The sequence below is a fragment of the Platalea leucorodia genome, assembly GCF_965183815.1.
Source record: "Platalea leucorodia genome assembly, chromosome: 4".
NCBI lineage: Eukaryota > Metazoa > Chordata > Aves > Pelecaniformes > Threskiornithidae > Platalea > Platalea leucorodia.
The window spans coordinates 52,714,944-52,738,219 of record NC_138826.1 but is presented as its reverse complement, the minus strand read 5'-3'; the positions used below and the strand labels follow the sequence as shown (position 1 = coordinate 52,738,219).

General features: G+C 41.4%; 1 protein-coding gene across 5 annotated transcripts in view; it reads right to left on the bottom strand.

Moving 5' to 3' along the window:
* Window positions 1-23,276, bottom strand: part of ITPR2 (inositol 1,4,5-trisphosphate receptor type 2) — a 271,778-nt gene that overhangs the window by 38,962 nt on the left and 209,540 nt on the right. For all 5 annotated transcript variants that reach the window (XM_082310914.1, XM_082310915.1, XM_082310916.1 and 2 more), the window contains 5 exons: window positions 10,493-10,600; window positions 7,840-8,032; window positions 4,883-5,008; window positions 1,852-2,027; window positions 375-539 (listed from right to left, as the gene is read on the bottom strand). In XM_082310914.1, coding sequence (XP_082167040.1) covers window positions 375-539; window positions 1,852-2,027; window positions 4,883-5,008; window positions 7,840-8,032; window positions 10,493-10,600 — 768 coding nt within the window. The remainder of the gene's footprint in view (window positions 1-374; window positions 540-1,851; window positions 2,028-4,882; window positions 5,009-7,839; window positions 8,033-10,492; window positions 10,601-23,276) is intronic.

Below are 23,276 nucleotides of genomic sequence, written 5' to 3'. Positions count from 1 at the left end.
TGGGATCCTTTGGTATAAGTATGATGCAGACACCAGTGGACAACTCCTGTCCCAAAGAGATTATGACGACACTAGATACAGGAACAATGTACACAGAATATATGTGTGCTGGGGAAGGGCAGGAGAAAGGAATGGGCCGTATGATGATTGTCTGAAAAGAAATGAGCAAACTTTCAACTCTAAAGCAGATAAAATAAGTCCCAAAAGAAACAGGTTCTAATGAAAACAGCAGCTCCTAAGGGCAGCAACACAACGGCATGCTAAAAATACACATGATTTGGCTTGATTGTCAGGAAGAAATTGAAGACAGCTGCATGGGTAACGGTATTTTCTATTTTTGCAAAGTTTTCCCCTCCACAGAAGCACATACTTACCAGGAAACTATAGAAGAATTCGTGCACACAGAGGCCCAGCATGCAGACGAGGACATATGCTACGTGATAGAGAAAAGCCATGTCCATGATGACCGCTCTGTAGCCACGGGTGAAAGTTCCACGGTTCCCAACAAAGCTCACCAGAAACACTATTTTGTTACAAAGCTGTGGGCGGGTAACAAAAGCTAGGTTTATTCCATCAGAAAAATCCTGTTATTTATTGCTTGCATTGCTGCAGCGTGCGAAAAGTCTAGATAGGTTGCTTTGACTAAACGCTCAACTTTTAGATAGCTGGAGTGAGATGAGAGAAATCCAGCTCCCAAGGTACACTGGGAACAAGCCCAGGAGAGTAAGTGGAAGTACATCCCCCCCTCTAACACTGCGGTGTGCCTCACTGCATTGTGATTTATTTCTATAACATTAGTGAGTAGGTAGGGCACGATTAATGTCATAAGGCGTTAAAAAAACAACGGGGGAGTGAATTCCTAACAGTTTTGAGTTTAGACCCAAGACCACGTAAGAGCAGTTGGGCATGCTACTACAAAGGGAACAACAGTAACACAACAGAAAGTGTGTGGGGTGTGTGTGAGATCTACCATTTCCTTCAGGTCATGTTTTTCTATATAAAATCCCTAAAAAAAAATAGTATATCATTTAAGCAACAGCATCAGATTCTCCATTGCTCCTGAGCTTTGCCTGCACATGAACAGCGATGCAGAAGTAAATATGAAGGGGGCTAACCTCATCTGTTTGGTAGTCCAGGACAAGCAATGAGGACTCAACATGTTTTTCTCTTTCACAAATTTGACATGGGCAAGCGCGGCTTACTTGCCTTTAGCTTTGACTATATGTCTGGGTAGTCTTAAGTATGTGAAATTCTCACAGAACTGGTGGCAAATAGCCCAATACTTTGCTGCCTGGTGCTAAGGTGAATTAGGGCTGTAGCAGTCAGGCAGAAATCTAAATAGATGACTTGTGAGCATGACTGCATATCTTACCAAACTCAGTAAACATGCAAACTTACTCATGTCTGAGTTAAGAGATCTGGAAAAGGGCTGAGAGGATTTTTAATTTAAAAAACTTTTTTCTTCTCAAAAATATATTTAAGCTCACAGAAACATCTCACAAATTTACGTCAATTTTGCTGAGCATATTGGTAGAAAAAATCATTCTTTTAACATAAGAAACTGCAAATTTTATACCCCTTATTTGGCACTATTTCTTTAAATTTCATATTGTTTTTATTTTAAAAATATTTGCATATGCACAAAACCAAAACAGCTTTTTTCTGAGCTTCCCATTTTGCTGATACTGCTGTTTCAGGATGACTGGAAATGATTTATTTTTTTGGCTTAACCAGTGAACCAGAAAAAGAAGTTCTTTGCACAGCTCTAATCAAAGGCTTTTTTTAATAGGAGACCCTTAATATCTCTGCTTCTGCTGAAAGGGAAATTCTGCTTGCTTTTTAAGTACTTACATTAGCAGCACCAAGAAGTATCAAGGTAGGACCGAGCCCTATAGTATATATAGACCTGAGAATAACAGACACCAAAAAGGGTCGAATACCAACAGGCTTGGAGATGAAAAACAGCATTGCTGTGCAAAACGCCACTGCTATCCAAAGGAGGAGTGAAAACAACGGAGAGAGCGTGCCTGTATAGAGGAGAAAAGGAGATTTGAGAAAGGCATGATTGGAGAGTACATTTTTCACCAAGAAACAGATCCAGAAGATCAATTCCTTTGCCAATATAGCTAGCAAAAAGCGTGGTTCATGCATCACAACTGCTGACCACAACTTGCCTTAATTGCAGTAAGAACTATTATTGTCATAGCATTGTTGATTTTTGCACAGGTAATAATAAGAGCAGCTAATGAAATTTCCATTAAAATCCGAGGAGTGCTCAGAGATGAAACAGTTTACCCTTCTCCTGGAGCAAGCTACTAATCAGCTCCCTTCTGCAGGGATCATTAGGGCTCCTCCAGTCTAATTCCATGATTGCTCAGCTACAGAAATAGCCGGTCCTTGGGGCGGCGCAGCAAGCAGCACCACACTGCAGTGTCACGTTTTGATCCCCAACAGCACCAAAGCGCCCCGGTTTTAGAAAAGCAGCTTTCTTCTGAACGGCTGCGGGTGTTCAGCGGGAGCCTCCGCCTCTGCACGGGAGCAAGGCACTTGCCGCAGAGGGAGGCAGCCACGGGGACTTCGGCAGGAACAGGCAGCATCTGCATTGCCGAGAGCAGCTGAATAGCTGTGCCTTGCTCCTGGGGAGGCAGCGGGTCCCGGGTCTTGCTGAGCTCCGGCGGGCATGTAAGCCACTGCCTTCAGAGTCAGTCTCTTTGCCGCTCTGCAAGATGCTGGCTCCAGGCTTTCCCCGAGTTTCGAGCGATGCCCCTACTTTCCCCTCTCTCCTCTGCTTAAAGCCCTGGAAACACACCATGTTGCTGTGATATAAAAAGCACATTCAGATCTCGGGGCACTGTCACACTTGTACACTGACTTCTATTGTTATCAGATGAACTGAGAGGTCAGCGATGGGGGAGAAGGGAATAGAAAATTTAGCTAGACTCACAATAGAAATCATGCTATCTCTTTGGCAACAGATACACAGCTGAGCAGCATCAGTGGGATTAGAAAACAATGAGATGGGGCCCTAGCCTCAACATTCAGATGGCATCCGAACTTTTCCAAAGTTCAGGAGTGTTTATATCCTTGGCAGGAGGTTCAAGGCCAGCTCTGTCAGTTTCTTCGCCAACCAGATTTGGAAACTTTTAATGGATCCTAAAAAATAACTTCCAGGTGGATCTGAAAGGTGAGGCCAAAGCACTCTGTTTCTTTAACAAATCATTTCTCCTTCTTCCCTACTGCCGGTCAAACAATTTCACGTCGCAGGACCCACACCAGTAATGTGTGCCGACATGCACGCTGGAGGCAAGGAGTCCTCATCTGGAGCACAATTTCGCTTATGTCATATGATGTAAGAACTGCAGAAATCTACTGAAAGGCAGCATTCTTGGGATGATTAGATCAGGCCAGGCACCTCAGACGCCTCTCTGAGTATGGGGGGATTTACACAAGGTAAAGGGGAAAAATGGGAGACAAACTCTGGCTGTCAGATCAGGTTTTGGTGGAGGGGGAGGGTGGAAGTAAGGAGGCTGCCTCATGACCTGCTAATCCCATTCAGCCACACCTATTGTTTATTGCTCAGGAATCGCTTTTGCTTTTACAAGCACTAGGAACTGGAATCCTGAAATGTGCTATCACTGAAATTGCTGGATTACTGGGGCCACTTAAACTAATACTATATAAATCTGCAGTTCAAAATAAGTATACTGATTGCAGACCAGAGGTTTTCCATGAGTATAAATTACCTAAAATTTAGCAGCTTATAAGGTTTATTTTTAACTCTCTATTTCTCCTCTCATCCTGCATGGGCTCTAACGTGCGTGCACTCCGAGCGACTCTTCAGTTTACAAACAGGAAAGCCCTAAGTACAAACGCTTCCCTTTTCCACAGCACAGCCCTGCAAACTTTGCTACGCCAGGCTGCGGAGATGCCTGTGCCGTGACCTGCAGAGACCACCCTGCGGGGTGAGAGGGCACCGTGGTCTCCATGCCAATATACTTTAATCTGCTGCCTTTGTGTTTAGCCAGCCAACAGGAACGTTTGCTGGTGCCAACTCTGGTGTTTGTGAAAAGCACATGTATCTACTAGAAGCTGGACTGCTTCCACCAGCCCAGTTCACATGCCATCAGACAGAGGTGACTTGCAGTCACATTACTGACTGCACTGGACATGAATCAAAGACCCAGAGGTGAATGGCTCTACTCCCATTACCAGTATTCTGAACTATTTAGTCTCCTTTATCCCAATTCAGCTTGTTTTGGATTCAAAGAGGCCTCCCACTAGTCTGCTGCATTTATTTAATGAAACTTATTATTTGCTATATTTCCTGTGACATGTGATGAAGCAGAGGCAGAATCATAGATTTTAAGTGTATTTTTATATAACGCATTTATCCTCTGTAACAATTATGTCCTTTTAACTCAACAAACAAAACAGTCAAAACTCAACAAGATGGTTTTCAAATCATTCCATTCCATATGTTTTTAAGACTGCAAGTCATTCAAAATGATCAGTTTTAAGGAATCTCTGTCCCTCTGCTGCCAGGAATCCTTCCTTAGCTCAGAAGCTGTAACTGAATGTGTGCAGTAGTACACTGCAATATGGCAATATAAAAAAAAAAAAAAGAAAAAGAATTAGCTCAGATCATCTAGATAATATTCAGCTTAGCAGCTCTGTTCTGTCCATTTTACTTCACATTGCACGGGACATGTGACACACAGAAGATCAACTACCACATTTCAGACAACATCTGGTACCTACTTAGAAGATACTAAATGGCTTCTGCAGATACGAGCATACCTGAAGATGCAGTTTTATATAACTGTTACCTTAGAATTCAAAGCATCTAAAATTAAAAGGAAAAACAAAACCAAACTCTACTTGCCTTCATCTCCATCATCTCCAAAGGGGTAGAACAGAGCAACTGCTAAATTGATGAAGACAGCAAGGTTGAAGGAAATGCTCCCCCAGAGAGAGATGTGTCTGGAGAACCAAAACAGGGGTGGATTATCTAGAAAGGGGAGAAGAGCAGTGATCAATGAAATGAAAGCAGGCAGGAACTCAATCAGTAATGGCCTCAAGGGAATTAAAAACTACAGATTAATGAACAAAATATGCAGATCTTTAAAATTAACTAAAATAGACAAATATTAAACATAGGTTTGCCATAAAACACAGCTTCAAGCAGAGCTTTTAATCCAAAGATCCCAATACATTTTATTATATATCAGAGTTTTGCCTCTGCTAAGATTTTAGGACTGGATCTTTTGCAAAGGAGTCTTTTTACCTCCCTCTGAAACTGTAGCCTCTGTGCCTTGAGACACAAAATCAAGCAAACAAATAGATTTTAGCACTTTGCATGCCAGTCAACCAGAAGACCCAGAACAGGTCATCCAGATGACCCATTTGGACCAAGTACATCGATGACATTATTCAAAGAACGACAGAACAGGCAAGGTTGCAGAATGGCGGTATTTTCCGCACCTCTGTCAAACTAAATACATCTTGATCTCCTTTGGGGAACAGGAAAAATTTGGTCTGACTGGGATTTGGTTCTGTGAAAGCTGACTACTTCCTGCATGATCCTCAGACATCCAAGGTTACCTGCTGACAAACAGCTCTGTACTCCTGCTTAAAAGGACTCAAATGAAGCCAGGATCTCCATATGTGAAGTGCTGTACAAATACACAGAAAGAGCCTATATCCCAAAGAACCTATAACCTAGTTAGAAAAGACTAAAAAGGGAAATAGGGCAAAACAGGGTTAAGATTTTGTGTCCAGAGTCACATAAACGATTCAGCAAAAAGGCTAGGAACAAGACCAGAGGGCACTAAGACCCAGGCAAGCACGTCATATATATGACTGCACTACAATACATTTAAATGAACATTTAAAACAAGATTCTATGTGCAATGGTGTGAAAAAATTTCTAGCCAGAGAGGTTTATTTGAAGATGATGTATTCCTATTAATTAGATTTTAAAGCACTGAGAGCCTTCTGCAAGTATGCAGAGCATATTCTTGACTTGCCTGCACCCAGCTAACTTTTCATAAATAGTAGACTCCTTCAGCTGCATATGACTGTCTCAGGCTTAGTCTAAATAGACTTTAATTGTGATTAGGTAAATATTCAGATTTCATTGTGATAACCTTATGCTGTTGGCTGCTGAGATTTAAACATTTGGAGCCACTGCAAATGACATGTGTCAATTTAAGCAATGCAGACTGCATGCTAACAGACACTTGGCTAAAGAATGAACCGAGCCTCAACCTGTATTATCTTTTCAAATAAAAAACCACATGGAGACTTGTGGGCCATTCCACTGATGAAAGGAATTGAGGAATTTCTGTTCTGAATAAAAATAAACCAATTTTCTTTGCTTATAGCATTAGGCAGGTCTGGTCTATGTAAGTGTAGGGTTGGGCTCTTTTATTTGTGTTTCTTAAGCAAAACCCACAGATATTATTTTGTTACTAGAGTAATTTTTCTACAATATAGTGACTTTTATTCCCAAATAGACTGTGCAGATAGGGAGTTATTCTGGAATCATTTATTTTTCAACTTCTAGTCTGGTCAGTTTATCAGTACAGACAAGTTCTTACAGGGCCGCCAAGGGAAGCAGACCTGGGCTGATAGGATTCATACTGAAAACTCACTACTGCCTCTGAAAATTATAGCCTGGGAATTGACATTCATAAAAACTGCAACCAACATTCATGTTTCCATCACGTTAAGGATGCTACATTAAACCATATTGCTTTGACTGTCCAAACTCCCTGCTGCTCTGACCATAGATGCTATTCTTCACTTTCTTCCTAATCAATTGCATAATGCTGCTGTGAGTAGCTCATGTGTGCCACCCCAATGGCATCTACATTTTAGCAGTGAATGAAGTGATCACTCTCGTGTATTTTTTTATATATATATATAGACACATATATAATACAACTTTCTTCCTTATCCCTCAAGGATACTGTGGATACTTAATTAGTTTGCAGCCTTGATTCTCTGCTCCAAAAGCAAAGGGCAGAGTTGACAGTGGCTGAGCTCACAGGGGCTTCCCATCCCCAGGACATTGGCAGTGGCAGCACCCCCATTTCTGGCGAGGGCCGGCAGCTGTAATGACCACCAGTGAACTGAGCAAGAAACTCAGGGTACCTGGCTTCACTGCACCTCCTCTTCGGGTCCCTGCTTTGATCTTTCCCCCGTGGTCTTGACTGTGCCTGTCAGATCTGCAAGCGGCTGAAGGTGGTACGTATGCCTCTCCCACTACCACGGGACATACACCAGTACGGGCTAACAGGCTGGGACACGCTGCAGCTGAGTCAAGTGAGACTGATGTGAACTGGCAAAGGGGAACTGACTCCATGGGAGTCAGGCAGATTTAAAGCAGCTGAGGTTTTGGTGAGAGATGTTTTTAAGTGACTGACATTTACAAGTTTTTTAATGATCTTTTTGGAATCTGCAAACCTCAAATATGCAGCTACACATGCTTTTGTTAAATATTAGGGGCCTTGGCTTAATTAGGTGCAACTCTATTGAGTTTAGTGGAATTACACCCAGTTCATCCATCCCTCAATTTAACTTCTGGAGTCCAAAACATCATCTTGAACACATTACTTATATTACTAACTGCTCCATATTATGCCTCTTTTATGGTGGCATGCAAGTGTCTTGGCTGACCTACACTCTGCTGGCCTACACTTTCAAGCCCTGAACAGTTTCCGCCTGTTGCAGTATCAGAGCGAACAGAGAAAAGTGTATTATTAAAATGAAAACTCTAAAGGCTTAAAAGCAGGGCTTTAGCATAATTAAGCTATTTTTTGAAATTGCAATACTTACTCCTAATTTTCTTTTGCCATTTCATCTCGTTGTACAGATCCTCTGTCTGTTGGAAAAAGTCATTGACTTTGCTCCCTTGTTCATCTCTCTCTGTTGTATTGAATACCCGACTTTTGGATTCCCGAGTGAGGAATTCACAAATATTGGGGACAGGGAAGACGATTTGTTCCATTGTTCTATCGTGGCGAACAATCTATAAAGAAAATGCACAATTTTTTCAGCATCAGTGACTTTCCAACCATTTTGTAATATCTTTTCTTGTTCACAGCTCCCCTTTTATTTATGAATTAATGCATAAATTATTTGAACATTACAATGAAGTTGAACCAATCAATCCTAAAACAAACTAAAACTGCTTTTCTATCTTCAAAAGCCTGCCTGAAAATAAGGTGGCAAGTATATGTCTCAAGCAAAACCTAGGTCCAAACTTCCCCCAAATATAAAAAATGTTCTAATTCAGAATGCTTCAATTTTGCAATAAATTGAAACAAGTCTCTCCCAGTAAACAGTGCTGAAGTTCAGGGGCTTTCTGCTTGGATTACGAAATTCGTTTCTCACCTTGAGTCTATTTCTATGCTGAGATAAGTTGTGAAGGTGAACATGCAAAAATAGCACCTTGTTACTCAGACAGCACCCATATCTTGTCAGTCTTTATCTGCTTACTTGGCAAAAACCAAGGTTTTGCATTGTTTGTATTTCAGGGCCTACCGAGTTATCGTTGAGTGAGCTAGATTTTATTCCATCTCACTACACTGTCATCAAAATTGCTTCCCCACTCTGATCATGGCCTCTGCATTACTAATAATAGAGAAATGGGTAGAAAACTCATCTTGACTCTTAGGCCCATGTACAGCCACCAGTGAAAAAGAACCCACTATTTGACTTTCAAAACAAACAAATGAGATACCCTGATATAAAGGAGCTATATCTGAAGTGCCAAACAGGTCTAGGTCTGCTTTCAGTGAAAGACCAGCAACATCCATTTGATGTAGCAGCAATGCTGGGTTGAGTTTCATTTTTCCAATCACAGTCCTGCATTCAAGAATCCTCCTTTCTCTCTGTAAATTCATATTTATTATGTGAACATACTAAAACCCCACCTGTCTTGAGCCATTTTTCAGAGTAACATATTCAAGCACATTTGCGTTAGAGACGAAGGATAATTATGCTCGTGTGTGCCCATGAGCATGTACACTATGTGAAATTTGAACATGCTATTTTGAAGTGTCCTAAGTAAATACCCATGTCTCAGGCCAGCAGTTGTGCAATGGGACTATGTGACCGGTAGCTAACCTGGTAGGGCGAGTGAAGGAAGCTGACGGCACATCTCCAGTTCCACCAGGGACTCAAATGAAGAGGCTGGCTGCATGTACTGCTCTGCAGAATGACATTTAAAAAGCCTCCCTGAGCATAGAGGCCTCCCTATCTGCTCGAGGAACAGGCTTCGCAGCCATGAGGTTTTAGGAGATTTCAGAAACTACACCAGGAAGAAGCTATTGGCCACATAATAGCAGACCACAATGCTTGTTTAAAGCCTAAATTTACAACCTTCCCAGATAATTCAACTGCCAATTGCTAGAAGATACCTCAGGAGCACCCAAAGTATTAAAATATGTTAAGAGGAGCACCGAGCTGCCCTCTGGACAACCACAGCCATGGAGCTTCCATCTATCCTGTGGTGGGATAATGTGATCAGGCAAAAAGGATGGTGGGAAACAGAGAAGGACCCAGCCATGGCCTGTCTTGATGGCAGCCAGGACAATATGGACCTGAGGCGCTTGCGTTAGACAGCTCCCTATGCATGCAAGCTCAGGTCCAATGTTGATGGAGCCTGGGAGCCCGCTGAAGGTAAAATTATTAGCTCAGATTCAGGCTGGGCCTGTGTGTAACTATACTGTGCAGTTTACATACTCAGCCACTTTTGGACTTGATACAGCATTTCTGAGAGAGCGCCAAATGCCTCTTCTTTCTGCAGTCTCTCACAACAGCTGCCTCTGTACCACAGAAATTCTTCTCCTTACAAAGTCACTAAGGACTAGAGATACTACAGTGCCTAACTCCTATCTTGATGCCTATAATCCCATGAAATGTGAGAGAGCACAGGAACTGATATAAGACTTAAGAACCTAAACACCTCTGTGGATCTTGATCTAAATCCAATCCATGGCAAGGGTAAAGCTTAAAATAGAGAACAGAACTGATGAACCAGGCCAAGCCTTGGTCTTTTAAACAAAAGCCATACTGAATGTCTACACCACTTCAAAACCTCTTTGTACTGCAGCCAGGCTTTTAATTTGATCAGTTAGCATCACTGGCTTTGAAACTCACGATTATTTATTTGAGTGATGTACCATACAAGATTATTCTTGACTTCATGACACAGCTACTATCCACAGTCGTTACCTCCCTAACACAACATATTTGGTAACAGAAAGGAAAGCTACTGTAAAATGATTATTTGGAGCCACTTTTAACATAGGTGCATTCCTTTTTCTCCCATAGCCAAAAGCATATTATTCAACCTTCTCCTGCTCATAAATAATCTGCACCATTTGAATAAGCTTTGCTGTTCAGAAGCTGAAGAAGAGGTGATACACCATGCACAAGATGCAAACTTGTCTCATATTCAATCTTGTAGTGAGTAATTCTTTACCTCTATCTGTGCCGTATGATTGGCATAATACCTCAAGGCTTCATCTCCTTCATCTGGATCTGACCCTGGCTTCAGCATCTGTTGCAATGTTTTATTGTGACGAGCCAGCTAGAAAAAGAAAAAAGACCTGATTTATGTCCTGCTGCTATGTTTTCAGGTTAATCATCTCCACTTAACTAAGACAAATCCTCCTTCCCCCCACCTCCATATACGTACGTGCTCAACCCAGTGGGGTTCTTTCCACAGATAACAACAAAAAAGTAATTACTTGAGAACAATAGAAATAATTTAGTCTTAAAAAGTCAGCATCAAGTCTTCAGCTGAGATTTATGAAAGGTAGCTTAGCCTGCAGCCTAGATGGTTTTTGGAGGGCTTTTGACAAATACCAAAAAATTAGACTGAATGCTTTTTTTCACTTAAGTTTAGACACAAAATTTGCATACCTCTGACTAGGTAATTACATTTACAATTAAATTTTCTCTGTGATTCCAAATGGCTAAACTGTTCTTCACCATGTTGTAGGTTGGTATTTCAGGGCTGCCAAGATAACATGCATAACTATTTCAGAGGCAGCTGGACTGCAGTGGCAGGCAAATACATTTTTAACTGTACAGTTTATATACATAGCACATATGTACACACACAAAGACACAAATATGTTATCTCCTACAAACTTTTACAAATTATATACTTTACATGATTCCTAAAATACATCTGTTCTTGTTGAATAGTAAATATTTTAAATGCTTGATAGCTGCACGAAGTTTAATACTGAGAATGTCAGCAAATGCATTCATGATGTCCCTTAGGTCAGTGAGAAACAAAGACCTAACTACAAGGCATGACTACTAAAAATCCAGTTTTCGCTATATCATAGTGAGTGGTTTTCATCCAGAAACTCTGAGGTGTTTCACCTATTTTAAGGTGGGGGAAACTGAGGCAGGAAAGGAAAGGCTATGTTGCAGACGTGATCCAGGCGTTAATCACTACACTGACTATTACCACAACAGACTAGACACAGACATTAGAATCGAGGCAGGCACAACGCTCAAAATGACCACAGGAACTAGGCCTGAAGTGATGATCACCACAGGTAGATTAGGATTGTACTACATGAAATAACACGGTATGGTGAGGGATTATATAATAATTGCAAAGCTACAAGAAGAGTGTCAGGGATCAAGTCTAAAAGTAACAATGGATCTACACAGATATTGTAATAATCTCACCAGAAAGTGATCTCACTCATTTATAAGCTATTTGCATGTCTTACCATCCCCTTTTTATCTAAGAATGGGGAGGGGAGAGAGACATAGACAATTTACTCTCTTTATTTAAGTTCCCTAGAATCTACTGATCAAAATAAATTTTCTTCTGGATCTTGATACAAACTTATTAATTAAAGACAAATAATAAATGGAATATCCAAAAGCAAGAAAATACCAGAAAGGAATATTCAGGAAGAACAAATGTACTTCCTACGAGCTCCTCATGGACAGCAGCCTGCTTGGCCCTGACAGTAGAGCCCCGAGCCAATGTGGCAGAACATCAGCCTTTTACAAAAGGGTCACAAGCAGATATTCAGGGAGACATGCAAAAAATCACATGGGGGTCAACTGCAGAGCAATATTCTTTCTATCAATAATAGACTTCTGCCTTGAACAGTTACTTTTTTACTCTTATCTAGCAAATGTTTGGATAGTCTCATTACACTTGTTAATATCTTACGCAACTTCCTCTTATTTTTAAGACTAAAAATGTTCTTTAAGTCTACCCAACTAGTTCTTCTCCTTCACACAAGCCATATAACCTGATCCAGTCAGTAGTCTCCGCAGTATGCCCACATCTACTTAGCAGGACAACCTGAATTCATTTTCTAGAGGTCTTTTGCATTCCCCTCAATAGATCCTCTAGCATCATGGAGAAACAAGATGAGCTTGTGGAAACAAGGTAGTTACTGCTTAAAAATTCCCTTTAAACAGTATTACTATTTTTGCCTTTCAGCTTTATTCAATGTCCCTCTGCTTCTGTACTTAGGAAAAGGGCAAGCAAGAGTGCCCAATTCACCTTCTCTGTATCATTCATCATTCTGTACACTACTGTCACGTCCTCTCTTATTTGTCTCTTCCTTAAATTAAAACAATCCCTATCTTTCCCATCCATTCTCAAACAGAAGACTTTCTGTGACTCAATTATTTTCCTTGTCCATCTCCAAATGCCCTTTACTTCGGCTACGTCTCTTCTTTAAGATACGAAGAAAAGAACCGACTAGGCAGAATGCAATCACACGCTGCTTGGAGTGGTGAATTAGCATAACCAGAAGCAAATATATTCCCCTTTTTTTATCTTCTGTAATACAGAGGAACTTCGTCTGTACCTTGATCCTTTTTTCTCCAATGTCAACCATTAAGATTTTGAGTTTTCTAATAAATGACAAGTCAAGGATGTATGGGTAGTTCTTCTCATATTAAAATTATGCCAGTTTGGACAAAGGGACATGCATAGATTCAGAAATTTCCATTAGTACCACAAAAAACTTTATACAAACATATTTGAATTTGTATATAGAAATGGAAATGCCATTTGTAAACGATATGAAATCTCAAGGTATTGCTTCCTGATACGCTTTTAAGTGTCCATAACTTTTATCGTAAAAGTATCGCTTGATAAATACCAGTAACAGAAGCTCCCTTACCACATGGACTAGAAGGGAAAACCATCTCAGCCCTCTTGTGCTGTAGTGGGACTGACTAGCACAGTGTGTTACAGACTGCTGGTCATTTGAGACAGCGCTGATACAGTGCATATTTCACTATCAGGTTTCATGTGAACAGCAGCCATGTACTTTAAAACAGCGTGTATTCAGTGATCATCTTTATTAGACTGTGCTTTCAGGCAGTGACTGTCTTGTGCTGATGTGTGTACAGAGCCTAGCGCCACAGAGCTGGGGCTTCCCAACACCAGCACTAGAGAAAATAATATGAAGAACAGGCCAGGATCTTCTGTGCTAGCACCTCAGCTGCCAGCAAAGACACACTGGAAACAACTGGGGATTGCTGACCAAGCTGGAGGAACCACAGCAGATTTCAGAAGGGACACCTACCTAAAGGTGTCAGCAACAGAGCTAGGCAATAAGCGCTTAACTTCATTTCTTTCTGCTTCCCTCTCTCTCTATATCCACTTACCTTCTGTAGTCTAGACCTTCAGACAGTAACCTCAAGGGCAAAGAGTCTATCTATTTTCTGCTTGTATTGCAGTTCCTACGTGGGATGGATTCCTCTACATTGCCACAATAATAAGTACTGCTAATATTTCTGTATTGTCACAGCTACATCGATGAAAGAATGGTGTGGACAGCAATCTCTGAAAGCTCAGATCTGAAGCAGAGGCCCACAGTAAGACACAGAACAGCTTTAGAAATGCTATGTTATTTGGCAACTGCAATGTTTTCTGAATCTCTGCTTTCATGATCCTTCCTTCACCCTGTAATGAGCTCAAATGCCCACATGGGCAAAGGGGACTGTGTCAACAGACTCCTTGACCAGCGCAGAGCTTTTTGTGAGATCAAAGACATAGCAATGAAAATAACAATGTAGTGACAAACTGTGAACCTCAAATATGGAAAGCTTATCCAAGCTGATCATACACCCTAGGTGACAGTCTGTGACTGGCATGTAAAGGCCGTGCAAATATGACATTTTTTCATATTTAACTCCTGTGATGTAGTGAAGTGTTATTTCCGAAGTGCTGCACAAATCTTTTGGGGCAGCTGAAGGACCAGACACTGGATACATGGACAATAGCAACTATAATGAAAATAACAGCCCCATTTATGTTTGCAAAGCAAAGCTCAAAAATGAATGGCAAGCATAACTGATCAAAAAATAACCATCATTAGAGCCTGAATTTGCAGAGAGCCCCCAAAAAATCACCTCGGAGGAGAAAACTCTCTCAGTCAGTCATTCACTCACCCATCAACCATGCCAGTGACAATATTTTAAGTGTCAACACTGTATTTTACTACTCATCAAGGCATGTAGGGACAAGGAAGCAATAGCATACAATGGAACAGTGATTTCCAAAGAGGGAATGTGTAGGACAATAGCTATATGAATAAAGATCATTTGGCTTTCAGTCAGTTCCCAAGGAACGACTGTTGTTCATCTTGAAAGACTTTTACTTCAAAAATTTGGAAAACACTGTAATACAGCATCAGTATAAAACGTGAAAGATTGAGGACAGACCAAGAACGCTGAAGACATTAATAAAGAAACAGTAGAGATAAATGACAGAATTACAAGTAATGCTCAGTCTAAACTCCTCACACAACATGATTATAAAATCAGATCTGCTGGTCATCTGGGATTCCATATATGATCAGCAGCATGGAAAACCACAGCACACCCATCTTTTGCAATTAACAATATATGGATTTCCTGCAGGCTTTTTGTTTTAAAGTCTAGATGTCCTTGAACAAAAATGCAGTTATTTAGATGTTCTCAAAGAAAAAGTGATTTAAAACTGTGAGCGTTCATGTCACCAGCCTGTCAATAACTCATTGACTTGGGATACTAGATTGGTTTGGCAAAATATGTATGTACATACGTGTGTACATGTGGAAAAATTGCTGGGAAAAGAGAAAGTAATTCTCCACTCTTCACTACCTCTGTAAAACACAGACCCCTTCCGTATTTTTACACGAACGTGTCAGTCCCTGGTTGTAACTTGTAAACTGCACGGCTCTCCTCTGTAGCCCAGTCCTCATTGGGGGTGTGAGGTCTAACCCAGTACACAGCCGAGACGGTTGTCAAAGCTCCTGCTGATTTCACCAGGCTTTGCTTCAGGCCCAAAAAAGGACAGGAGTCCGAGAAATACGAGCTAGAAACAGCAGGCTGAAGACCCCCAAATTCTGTGAGATCTGTTTCACTCTCTAGCATTCTGAGACTGCCAAGCCTGGGTGGTAAAGGTGACTTTTAATGTCTAGAATGGTATAAAGGTATCTAAATGGGTGAGGCTTAGCGTCCTGTAGGCAACCAGGGTTTTCACAGAAGAGTCACTTCACTGGCAAAGTGTCAAACATGTTAAACTGATTTTCTAGAAAAGGCCTATGGAGTATTACTATAAGCTCTGGATAACTGGCCGAGAAGCACAAATAAAGACACAAATAATTTCTGTGCCTTGAAACACTTTATGTTTACAGTATTACTATTAAGAAGTATTACAAACATCTGAAAAAATAGAAACAAAATTATTTAAAAAATTATTATCCTTGTCGCCAATTCTCTCGAGTTTCTTCTCACGGTTGAGAGACAGCGGTAAGGCTGTTATCTGATGGGGGAGATACCCAGCACACAGGTACACCTGACAGGGAAGGGCAGTGGGTTAGGCAGCAGTCGCGAGTGTGATGGGGACTGGGGCTCATTTTGGGGACGCAACTGGATGTGTGGCGTGCTTGCAAGCTATAGCACTGCACAGTGCCCTCTCTGCCCTTACCCCATACCTCAGCTGCAGCTCACTAGCCAACCCTCTGGTGTGCCGGTCAGCCCCATCTAATGTGCCAGGGCAGAGAGAGGCCACTACTCAGTCCTGGAAGTTCATGAACTGTAGACCTTGGGGAAAGTGAGGCAAGAGCTGTTTGTACAGACCTGATGTCCAATGCGTGACATCTGATAGATCTGCTGTAAATTATCTTCATCTCCAGCCCAAAGGCCAGTGGTCTTTCACCAGGGAGAAACAAGGCAAGATATAACTTGCAGCAACAGCAGAATAATTGCATCTGTTCAGATTAGTTTTACCTTGCTGTGCAGACAGACTCGTGCAGCTGGGGTTCATTCAGAGTCACAATCTCTTCCTCTTTTTTCCCCCCTATGTCCCTTGGCTCCTGGAGCCAGGCAGTGTGAGATCTCGCACCACCAAACCCCCTCAGAAGGGGAAACTCCAGTCATCTCACCGAATCCTTCATTTTCTGCTTAGAGAGCAAGAAAGGATAAAAAAGCTGCCTGGGGACTGACAAGAAAAACCCCAAGGACCGAGAAACAACAGCAAAGAGAAAGTCAAGGGAGTAGCAAACAGGATGGGTGAGAGACAGAAGAGGACAGGAGACAGAAAATGAGATCCTCTTCTTCGGCGTGCCAGGACCTTACCACACGCCAGCTCCCTGCCCAGGGTAAATAAGAACTCTCCTATTCCATCAGTAAACAAGGAGAGAGAAAGCAAGGAAAAAGGAAATGTCATCTTAACCATAACTGAGCAGAAATTTTTATTCCAACTGGCTGTACTAACAGTAATAACAACTTCTCAACTCCCCATGTTCCAATCAAAACTGAATGGTGCTTTCTGCAATACACAGGGCAACTTCCTTTCCAGAAGTCATTACAGTTTTATAGAGCGGCACCTTTGCACTCTACCACAAAGCAATCTGTTAACAAACATTAAGAACAGCAGGGATGGAGCAATGGGAGACTCTCAAATCAAGTATTCATTGATTTCATTTAGATGATTATACTGTACAGAGCAACCAAAAGGGTTTAGAGTTAATCTTCCCCTGATGGCTTGTGGTACATGAGCAGGGCCCTGGGTGGTCCAGACGCTTTGGATTCTGTTGCTGGGTCTTCCATGGCCTCGTGTAACCTCTGAGACACCACTTCTCCTCCCCAGCCTCCACATGGGGCGCACTACAAATTGTGGATAACAGTGATCTGCCTCACAGGGAAGGGAGAAATAAAACACCTCAACATTATCACGTAAGAGAAACCACCACAGTTAAGTGATCTCTATCACTATTATGTTTGCAGCCCCCATAGTAATTTTTTTGCTATTTTTGCTGTGGTTTTGCTGTTCTTTTATCCCTGATGAAAGCCAGCAGAAGACAAAATGACTTGCTAATACTTCCATTTGTCTTCTTTGTAATGTCTTTCGCAGGCAAAGCTTACTTGTGAAAAAAAAATAAAGTGTATGTGTGGGGAAGGTTCAGGTCAGATAAAATGTGTTGCAACAAAACAAAATTAATTTGAGGGGGGTGGGTGTGAAACATCTCTGCAGGCTACTTGTAAACTGTCATGGGCAGCTGTGCCTACACGAGCCAAACTGGCTCAATGCATACATTGGTCACATTTGGTTTTCGGTGTACACTGACCATACTGAACACAGGATGTGGACAGCAGTATGCAATTCAGAGTGTTCCAACAGGATGACACAACTGTACTTGTAGACTGCCTCCTATGATTACTGTAAACAAAATTTTGGAGAGTACAGGATGGAAAGACATAAGGAGATGATGGAAGTGTCAGACATGATTACGGCAAGATAAAAAAAAGTTCAATGGAAAAGGAAGAAAAAGAGAGCAGAGTTACTGCGACTAGTCTTCACAGCATAACAAAGATGATCCCAGCAACATGCAACCTCTATGAAAGGTAGATAAAACATTCCATCCAAAATAAGACCTTACTGGCATGCTCACCAACATTGTACAGACCCAGCTGCAGAAAGACCAAAACCAACAACAGCTCAGCAAGCATGTGGATCCCAAATCCACACAGCAAGAGAATTGTTCACCTCTAAAACCCAGAAACACTTTATATACATACAGAATATACACATAAACCTGAGATAAGAGAGCTGTGAATGGCATACCCTTTTCAGGAACTCTCAAAATGCTTCTTCTATCAAGCACTTTACTTTCTAGGTTTCTCTTCTTATTCAGAACAGTGATTCTCTGCAAAATAGCTATCTACTGCTGTCTAATATGTGGCTTCTGAAGAAAAGGAAGGCTAGCACAAACAAAAGGAGGAACTGCTTATGACTTATTTTGGGGGCAATGTGGTGAGGGGAACCACAGTTTTAAGTCTTTAAGACTTAAATATGGACATATTTCCTTCTGTAAGCCATAAGACTAGAAGACGTTGACTGGCAGTCAACTTCCCTTCCTCTGGCACCAAGAGTAGAGCAGAAAGTAACTCATGGGTTCATACCTCCAGAATGGGCTCATCCTCTTCTCCAGGGTCTACCCAAACTACACAGAAACCAGCTCAGTCTCTGACCTGAAGTGTGAGTCACTGGCTCCCTTCTCATGTTAAGTCTCATCTCATATGTTTGCAGTATAGTGCCACGGTGTCTTTTGCACACCCCTTAAGCTGGATGCAGTTCACCAACCCAATCTATGGTATAACCACCAGCTCTGCTATATGCAGGTATGGCTTGAAGATGGCCACTGTACATACACTGCACTTGTACAGGCTGGGATAAGCCATGTATCAGTCTACAGTGAAGCACATTGAGAAGGCTTAAGTCCTCAGTTGCACCTTGGTATCATGGCTCAGCCTCCATGATTCAAGCACTTGAGTATGGCCATTAGGTGGTCCTCTTAGTTGTTACAGCAATAGCAAAGTAAAAAGTCTGTTCATAGCCAATCCTGTTAGCATCCCACCTCTTCAACAGGTATTTCCACAATACATAGAAAACCATAACTTGGTCATTCAGGGTCAAAAACATATGAGATTAAAGTAGCAAGTAAACAGCTGAAGCTGCAATCTGTCAAATTCACAAAAGACATGCATTTCCTAATCTCTGCAGGAATCTGATGTATATACGTGTGGGGTACAAAACAGGGCAGTTACCAAGTGTGCAGATGGACAGGAACTGAGAGATGTGTCCCTTCAAATAATTACAGTGGTGAGATTTTCCAGCTTTTTCAATCATGTTGTTGAATGTTTGCCTCATCCTCCAATTAGCAGAGCAAAATATCTTTAAAAAAAAATAATTTAGGGGCATAGGAACAGAGATAAGAGAAAGTAAAATGGTGAGTTGCTCTTTCTAACTCTATATTATGGCTACTGTCCTCAAGAGAGCACTTTCACTTGGCACCTATGAAGTAACAGTTACCGGTGGGAGAGCGAAAGGGTAAAAGTTTCATCTCTCTCCTCATCAGACATTCACAAATAATGATGCTTTACCCAACCAACTAGCAGCTAAATGGTGCTCTGCAGACAGACTCATAGAAAGAAAAGGCTGGAAAGATCAAGTTAATTTAAGGCTACCACAGATCATCATTCATAAAAGAAATTCTGAAAATCCTTGCCCATACATAACGGCAGAGAAGCCATTTCTTTAACCCCAGGTTGATTAGATGCTTATCTGTGTGCAGGTCTGAAGGTGTTTTACTCCTGTAGAACTACCGGTCGTCGTAAGTAACTGATCACCTCACCTTTGGTGTAGAAAAGCATAATCATCTGTTAAATCTAAATTTCATACCTGGACACTTTTAACCAGTAACTCTTAAAGCTGCCTCAGAAAAAGTGCAAGGTGGACCTCATTTTCAGGTTTCCGCGCTGCGTTAAGTAAGTGAAATAAAGAGGATGGCAACTGAGGTAGCTCTGCCTATTTGTAGATTACAAATTCAGATCTTGTCTATTCTGGAAAACTCTATGATGACTGAGATACCTAATTAAATTATGACATCAGAGGAGATGAGAGTTAAACTTGAGCAACTGTAAGGAACAGACATATTTTGACATTCTGATTAATGCTCTTTATTTTTGTTAACCTGTAATTACTTCAATGACTACTGAACAATTGAGAGGGATAAAAAACTATGTCTTTGTTAGAGAAGACGCCCCCCCCTTGTTTTTAATTAAGGTGTAGGATTTCACAGTGCAGATATCTGAGGCCTATTAGAACTGCTCTGATAATATTAAGGAAGACCAGACTTCACTTTCATGACATTTCCAAGGTTACCCTCACTTCCCCTCAAAACAAACAAACAAAGCAAGTTCCTCCTAGCTTAGAGTAAAATGTTTTAGTTGTGCTTTAGATACAAGAAAAAGAGCACTTTGGTTCATTTGAAGGTCACCTCTAATGGAAAAGCCCCAGCTCTGCCTCCAGAGCAAGCCTTCACCTACAGTAGACTATGACAATTCAACACTTTGTGTAATTCAGCTTTCTTAATGAGAGGAGTTTGCTGCAATCTGAACAAAGTAAGTAGCTACATTACATACATCTGTGAGCAGACAATAAGTACACACTGCAGTTGAGGGCAGTCTACTTTGCAGAGTGACTTTGTAAAGATGGCACCGTGTGGTGCCACATTTATTGTCTCTCAATGTCTTCTGGATTGAGTTTACTCAGTTTACAAGTAAAATGATTTTTAATTCTACTTTAACGCTCCTTCATGCAATTTCAATCGAAAAGCTTTATGTCAAGCCATCCTCTTTTTCACCCATATATCATCACTTTTAATGAAGACTGTGCATGCCAAATGCAAGCGGGTAGCTCTAGGGTAAGAGTACGGTTTGAGGGCAACAGGGCAAGTTCTCTACTGGTATAAATCAGTACTGCTTGCCTACTTTCAGTGGAGGCATTCCCATGTAGACCAGCTGAGGATATGGCTAAATGAAGATTCATTCTTAAAGTGGGAAGCTAAGTAACTGCCCTGCCGGTGATACAGAACCAAAGGAGACCTAAAGTCATTCTCCCCAGCCCGTGCTGCTTTAGATAGCAATGAAAAGGTAGTATGTTTATTACTAATACAGGACTGCAAATAGAGCCTGAGAGCAGAGAATATCTTAAACAGTATGTCATTGTCCCACAGCCAATTTTCAGAGTAAAACCACAGACTAACGTGGAGATTTCACAATGCAGACATTTGACAAAGAAAGGATATTTCTTCTGGTGTAACGTTTGGGCCCCGACACCAATACAACATTATTTCCCAATGACAAAAAAATCTTGTAAACCACAAAACACAAGGACACAGGATTACAGAAGTTAAAGATAGAAGAAGAAACCCACAAAGCAGAAATATTAAGGCCACCTGTGCACTAGTGAAATGCATAGTCACCACAGCCAAACAGGATATATCCCTCATTAATATTACATATAATAAAACACACACATATGTATAATAGACATTTGATCTTACTCTAGGGAAGCAGAACCAGAAAAATGAAAATAAGCTAAAACCTTTGCGGCCAGCCTACAGTAAAAAGCTCTAGCCTGAATCCTAGCCGCTCTTAGCAGCCTAAGTCAACAGGACACCAGAGGGAAAACAGGTCCCCACGTAGATCCCTATCAAATAACAACAGGATTCTGAGGTGAATGCTTCCAAGGAGAAGGGGAGAAAAAGAAAACATTGAAGGACAAGTTGCCAAGGTTTTAACCTGAGACCTAACAACAAAGCACAAGTTGCCAAGGTTTTAACCTGAGACCTAACAGCAGCCACAGACATTTGTTTAATCTTTCAGGTGCTCATTAGTGTCAAGCCCCTGTGGCAGTCTCCATACTGTCTCCCTATACTGTAGCGGGCTGAAGGTAGAGTTATATACCATCCTAATGAGCTGCAAGGAGGCTGATGTGCGTCATTGGCTTCTGTTTCAATCTTGGCAATCTAAGTGTAAAAGCCTTGCAACAGCTTCTGATTCTGCTGACATTTAATTAGCCGGTGTCATTTTGATGCCATAGCCTGTCTCATCAGGATGATAACTACAAAACAACATGTGGAGCATAAAAGTTCTACGAGAAGTTTCAGGTCTGGCAGCCAAGGATACGAGTCCCCTGACAGTCACAGTTCCTGGGACTGGTCCCCATTAGCCCTTTGTTTTGGCACTGCTATCAGCAAGAGCTTCTCTGTTAAGGAGAGAGAAACAAAAAAAAAACAAAACAAAAATGCAAACCTCAGCAAAGCCTTGCAAAAAACCTTTGGCTCAAAAAATTCTAGCTGTCCTGCAGAAAGGGAGCACCCTTATTACACAAACTCACAGCTATTCATCCTGAAAGACGGGTTTATCCTAAAGGACAGATTTGATCATCTTCTGGCCTCAAAAGGTAGTCCTGTTTATTTAAGTACGTATTTTTCCCCATTTGCCATCAGGTGCTTGGGAAGACAATCTCCAACACCACTTGCCAACTGCTACTTGCTCACATCAGCTGCAAAATTTGAAAATGGTCATTGCTACACAAAATGTGACTGATCTTTATTTTCACTCAATATAACCAGTGATTCTGGTATAGTACACCCATTTACGCCAGACAAGCTCAGACCTTTTTGTATTCTGGTCTTTTTTCCAGAATCCTATTCTCATACACTAAAGACACCACTTTTTTAGAGTGTACCAGTCAGACATGTACAAAAATTCAAATGAACCAAGCAATTTTGTTCACGGAACAGAATCAACTCAAAATCCTTGTCACTAGAACCTAGGCACAACCTAATGTTTTATAAAGACAGACACTTATGGGACTAATGGGCCACAGCTCCATTTTTGAGCAAAGCATCTACCTGAGGCAGAGAATGGGCAGAAAGAGGTCAGCAAGCTTAAAAATTCACTGAAGAAGTGTGGTCCCCGGATCTCAGCTCTTCTACAGGATCCTTGCTGGAGGTGAAAGTTGCTTCCAAACTGGATGAGGATAAGCCTATCTTTTAGAGCAAAATGCTTTGGGAACTCACAGCTCCCACAAGGACAGGGAGACATCTTTTAGGCAAATGTTACAGGCCAGTAACAGTAATACCACAGTCAAGGGTGAGGGTGTTCTTGCAAGACTTTTCCACCTGGCTTCTGCTCACTTCCATGGTACAACCATGATGTTATTGTTTCAGCCAGTTAAAGCCCACTGCAGACTACTGGGGGTTGTAACTGGTTCCACCTGTTCCCCATCCTAAATAGCCTTCCAGGTGTTTCTTTTCTCTGTCTTACAGGAGGTGCTTGTCAATGCACAGTATTAAGTAATTAATTTCTGCCTCCTTCACCAACATTTCTTTTTAAACAGTCAAATTTCACCCCAAATTTACCCC